At 21.4% G+C, this 6,000-nt stretch overlaps 1 protein-coding gene across 3 annotated transcripts in view; it reads right to left on the bottom strand.

The window, feature by feature from the left end:
- Positions 1-3,803: 3,803 nt before the first annotated feature.
- Bma-kcnl-1 (Uncharacterized protein) overlaps positions 3,804-6,000 on the bottom strand; it is a gene marked incomplete at both ends in the record, with an annotated part of 30,030 nt that continues 27,833 nt past the window's right edge. For all 3 annotated transcript variants that reach the window (XM_043082600.1, XM_043082601.1, XM_043082602.1), the window contains 4 exons: positions 3,804-4,226; positions 4,717-4,876; positions 5,281-5,429; positions 5,738-5,802. In XM_043082600.1, the coding sequence (XP_042938534.1) occupies positions 3,804-4,226; positions 4,717-4,876; positions 5,281-5,429; positions 5,738-5,802 (797 nt within the window). The remainder of the gene's footprint in view (positions 4,227-4,716; positions 4,877-5,280; positions 5,430-5,737; positions 5,803-6,000) is intronic.

The following is a 6,000-nucleotide window of genomic DNA, read 5'->3' as shown; positions in this document are numbered from 1 at the left end:
GTGGAAAATTCTGCATCTCATCATTTATTGTCAATACCAGTTTTTGCATTCAATACTATTTCGGGATTTGATGTATCCGGGAAACAGGTGAAATGATGGTTGAACCGTTTACCCGGCTGATATATTGTATGATATGTTCATGATGATAATAATTTAGTGATATTAGCTGATCACCGAAGATAAATTAATGAGGAAGGAAATGATAAAACAAAATGTTAGGTTAAAAAAAAGGTGATAAAAAGAATAAAATAATTATTGGATGAAATTATTTCTAATGATATTTTGTATGATCAAATTTTTCATCAATGTTTTTGCCATTGTTTGATTTTATCATCAAATATATTTCAAGTGTTTCGTTTTGTCCAGCAGTTAAATTGAGTTAAAGGAAAAGATAGATGCAAAGGGAAGAAACAAATTTTAAAAATAAAAATCATTTTGAATGAATTATTATTTCATACATAATTTACTAGATTATTCTGGAAGCAAAAAAAAAATTTATTAAAAAAAAACTTACAAAATAAAATTGTTATTATTCCTTTGAAGCATACATAATTCAAATTTGTATCAAATAGGAAATTTTCTATTTGGCTGTGTTTTTTTTTTTTTTGCTTTTTCATACCAAAAATTTCAATGATGTCGTTTAACATTCAACTTTAACCTTTGAATTCATTTCTTTTCTCGAATAAAATAGGATAAAAATTTATAATCAAAAATTTATAATTGGAATAGGAAAAAAGTTCATAAATTAACACTATTAATATTTGTTAAACTACAAATTAATCATTTATTCAAAGCATTGGTGATTATAAAATGCACAAAAATATGCTTCTTTTTTTTATCAATCATTCGTTATCTTATCAACATCCTTATCATCATTATTAATATTAATATTGATAAATCGAAATTATCTCCGAATGTAATTATTAATTTTGTTTGCTTCATTTCATTTCTTTGATGTGACATTCATTCATTCATTCATTCTTGTCAGTCAATAATTGGCTAATTTTGTTCATATTTATTGACATGTATGAAATAATAGTCGTATTTTTATAAGAAACAAAAGTTTTTTTTTTTAATTTTCTAAAAAGTTTTTCTTTTTTTTTTTTGTTCTTATCAAAATACGAAATATTATTTCATAAATGTTAATAAAGTATGAAAAATTAACTGCAAAAAACAGAAAAATATACGAAACAAAAAAAAAATCAATTTTCAATTTTTATTCATTTCTTTCGTTTTTTTTTAAAGTTACAAACAATTTGAGTTATTCTTGAAAGTATTTAATCAAACAAGTCTACTGAATAATTTCTCTTTTTTTTTTTTTATTTTTTTGTTAATATTTCTTTTCTTGATGAATGCTATAGCAATCATTTCTTTAGCTGATTCATAAATTTATAACTTTTTTTTTTGGACGAATATTTTAATTTCTTTTTGACAGAAAATTTTTGAATCATTACAAAACGAAAGAGAGCGGCAAATAGAATGAAATAAGAAGATTTGATCGATTGATTGATTGATTGGCTGATTGATCGATTTAAAAAGATATTAGTTGCGTGTATTTCCATGAATAATGATCATGCAAATATTTCAGTTAAATTTTCTTTTATCCGTGAATTCTATTCATAAGTGACTGAGTTGTAATGTTTGCAAAGTATTCAAAAAAAAAAAAAAAAAAAAGAAAAGTTTAATTTGAATTAGAAATTTTTCATGAAAATTTCATAAAGTATCGATGAGTCATAAAATACATTTATATATATATAATATTGCAATCATTACGATAGGATAATGAAAAAACAATTAATGGATTAAATAAAATTTTGCAAAATTGAAAGAAGAAAGAAAACAAAGCTAAATTATGAAAAAAAATTGTGAATTTAAAAATTGTAAATTGAAAAATATGAATTGAAAATTATGGAGTTTAAATTTTGAAAATAATAATTGATAGGGAGAGAGAAGAGAGAGAGAAGGAAATGATGATGATGATAAAAATGTTTATAGATATCAAATAATATGAATGTAAGGAGTACTAAAATAGAAAAATAGTTTTGAAAGCATTAAATTATTTAAATTATAACTCAGAAAAAAAAAGTCCTAGGAATTAGGTCAATCTGTAAATTGTCTCCTTGAGACTTATTTCTTTTGATCTTGTCCTTGTTTTGTTGTGCGGTTTTTTTTTTTTTTTTTTTTTTTTTTTATTGAATTTTCGATCTTTTTTCATATTTTTTTTTAAAGAATAACTAGAAATAAAATTTGAATTTAAATCAAATTTTTGTGCCTTAGTTTTATCTATGGCTTTCCTAACTTTTCAAATTTTTATCCAATTAAAATTTTGTTCATAAATTATTCATACTTTTTTTTTCCACTGCAAAAGAAAATTAATAGTATCGCAGATGTTTCAATTTGAGAAAGTAAAGTAAAATGAATTATAAATATTTATTTATTATCTGTTTATCATTTTAATAAAAAAAAAGAAATTTAGTAGTAGGGAAACAAATTCAACAGAAATCAAAACAAATAAACCAGTATATTCTAAATAAATAAAAATAAGTAATGTAAAAATAAAATAAACGAATAAATAAATAAATAAATACATATATGAGATAGCAAAAAAGATTGAAATTTTATTTCAAATAAAAATAAAAAATAAGGACAAGTAATAATAATAATAATAATATTTATTCGATTACAATTTTAATCATAATTATATTTAACATACATTTAAATTATATTCCTTCATTTGGTATGATGATGACATAATACATAATATAAGTAATTAATGCAACTTCAATTTTTAAAATTTAATCAAAACTAAAATTAATAGAAAACACAAAAACATTAATCGTTGATCGTTTATTACGGCCAATCTTAAAAAAAAAGAAGAAAACAATCACAGCTAATGTGAACAAAAAAAAAAAAAAAAAAAAAAAAAAAGAAAACAAATTATAATTAAAAATAAAATAACAAATTTTGTTAAAAGAATTCGTTTTTTTTTTTTTTTTTGTATTCAAATATTTAAAAAAAGATAAAATGAAAAGGAAAAAACACTGAGATACATCTGTTTATTGTTTTCTTCTGATGAATATTTCTTTTTTTTTTTTTTTTTTTTGATTACTAAAATAAATAAATTTTATTTAGTGCTAATTTTTCCATTCAATGACATATTTACTACTTCATAATTTAAAAAAAAATATGACACTTTTTGTTTTGCTTTTTTTGAGTGAGTAAATAAACCTTTTATAATTTTCTTTTTTTTTTAGACAGTAACTAACTCTTAAGCAAATATCAATGTATTAAAAATAATTTTATTTATAAATGTAATTTTTTTAAAAATTTATTTTCATTCATTTTCAATAGTTAAACGAGCGATTTCTCTGACTACTGTAGGACACTTTTTTTTTTTAACAAAATGGTTTCAAATATTTTAAATTGAATCATTTCAACAGTTTATTGTAATCATTTTAGTACAATTAATTATGTTAAACTGTAATATCTCTGATTACTTTCAACTTTTTTTTTGATAAAGTAAAAAAAATTATAACCGTTTAGTTACTTTTTTTTTTTGCATTTTTCATATGTGCATTAGAGTAGAACTTAATAATCAAATAAATGATGAAAATAATATGTCAATTTAAATACAAAAAAAAAAAAAAGAAAAACCAGTATTTGAATTTCCTGTAAAATGTTATTACAAAAAAAATTTTGTTCAAATTAAATCAATAACGATTTATTCATATCACAATACAATCATTAATCTCTCTTCCTTTTTTTTTTTTTTTTTTTTAAATTTAAATTTAAAAATTTATGTATTATAACCTAATATATTCATTATCTGAACGAATCCATTGTACATCACTACTTGAAGGTATATCAACATCAATAACATCTGTAGATGCAATTATACTTTGTACTGGTAGTGAAGAGTCTAACGAATTGATATTACCCTCTGAAGAGGGTAACATCGATAATGCTGATACTAATGCTGGTTGTTCAAATTCAGCATCATCAATACTCGATATCTGATGCTGATCTGGTTGTTGATATGAAGAGCATTGTTGTTGTTGTTGTAGATGTTGATATTGTTGTTGTTGATATTGTTGTTGTTGATGTTGCTGTTGTTTTAAGGCAAATTGAAGTTCGACAATTTTTTCCGTTAATAAATTCATTTGTGTGATAAATTGATTTTGGGTACGATGCATTTCCCATAATGTTTCATGCATATCATTATGTAACTGAAAAGAAAAAACAAAAAAGAAAAATAAAATAAAATAACAAATTATAGAAGGCAAATTGATAGTTGAAAATGTCCTATGAATAAAAAAAAAAAAAAAAAACTGTTAAAAAAAAATATTTATTTAACTATCAAAATATCTATGCTAGTATTTGAAAATATTTTCTATCCATCATTTTTCCTAAATTTTTAAAAATTATATTAAATTACTATTATTTAAATAATCATTTTTAGTTTTCTTCTTTTCTTGTAACAGCACAATTGTTAATTTAAATTTGACTTTTAAATTGATTTTATGAATTTTTCCATCCTTTTTTCTCGTGCATTTATAAACATTTACAACAATTCAACGCTGTATTTTATGTTTTTTTTCATTTATTAAATATGCATATTATTTCATTTTCATTGAATTCAAATATGTGTAAGTAATATTAAACTTTTCCATGTTATTAATTCCATTAAATATCAATCAATCAATCAATAATTCTAACCTTCCCGAAATCTAATAACAAATTTCCACGTTCTTGTAATTTTCTTTGATCCCATTTGATTCGTCTAAATTCATAAATAGCTTGTAAGAATCGCCTCTGATGATGCCTCAATCGTAATTCATCACCTTTATTGCATGAATTCTTGTATTTATGAATAAACCTAAAAATATTATCCAATTGAAATGAAATAAAATAGATAATAATGGTGATAAAAAATTCTAATAAATATATGATATACAATTTAAAAAATATTTCATTTGAAACTTCAAAATGAATTCTTAAAAAAAAAAAAAATCTTTCCAATTTTCATATTTCTAAATAATTTTTCCTTTTTTTTCTACAATAAAATTTTAATTTTTAATTTTATTTTAATTTTAATTTATTTCTTTTTTTTATTTTAATTTATTTTCTATTTTCCTCATCTTTCTCATTCTTTCTCTTTTCCTTAACTATTCCTGATTTTTTTTTTTTAAATAAATATTTTGAAATGATTTCGTGCATATAAATTTTAATTAGAAAAAGAAAAATTGCTTAAAAAAAAAGAAAAAGTCCTCATAAACTGGCCATGTTTGTTGAAGTACTAAAGCAGCTGCATTCTTTCGCTGATTGGTAAGTTTTGAATCAGCCATAAAATTATTGACATGTTTTTCAGCTCGACTTAACTCTAATTTTCGTGATATGACAGCGATTAGAGCTGATGATACTCCAGCACCCTATAGGTAAGAACTTTTAATGAAATGTTGCTTTATTATAATATTAATAAAAAAAGAGATAAGCTTAAAGGTTTAAATGTTTAATTATTTATTTAAGTATTTGTTTTAATTATTTATTTAATTATTTTTATTTAACTATCTTCGTTACTCCTCCAAAGTAAACATCAATTTGTCTGTCATTTGAGCCGAAAAGTCAGTAGAGCAAATAATCTATCTGAGTGAATTATCAATAAAATTCTAAAGTATATGATATGAAGAAATAAGAGAATTCACTAAATTTTATCATATAATATTAAAATAAAACATACTACAATGCCGGTTGTTACTGCTAATGTTCGACCACAATATGTATTTGGCACAATGTCACCATAACCTAGAAAATTTCAATAAATGTCAAAAAATTAAAAAGAAAAAAAATGAATAAATAGAAAGAAATTATTGGACATGCTGTGAATTTAATAATATACTATTAATAATCGTTTTTAAATTAATTTTAAATTTAGTTAATTAAAAATTTCCACAAAATTTTCATTTTTTAATTTTAAAAAATTTTATTTTTCCTATACATAAA

Source organism: Brugia malayi (assembly GCF_000002995.4).
Source record: "Brugia malayi strain FR3 genome assembly, contig: Bm_v4_Chr4_scaffold_001, whole genome shotgun sequence".
In the NCBI taxonomy this organism is placed as follows: Eukaryota; Metazoa; Nematoda; class Chromadorea; order Rhabditida; family Onchocercidae; genus Brugia; species Brugia malayi.
The sequence above is the reverse complement of the archived record's forward strand: the minus strand, read 5'-3'. Positions and strand labels throughout refer to the sequence as shown.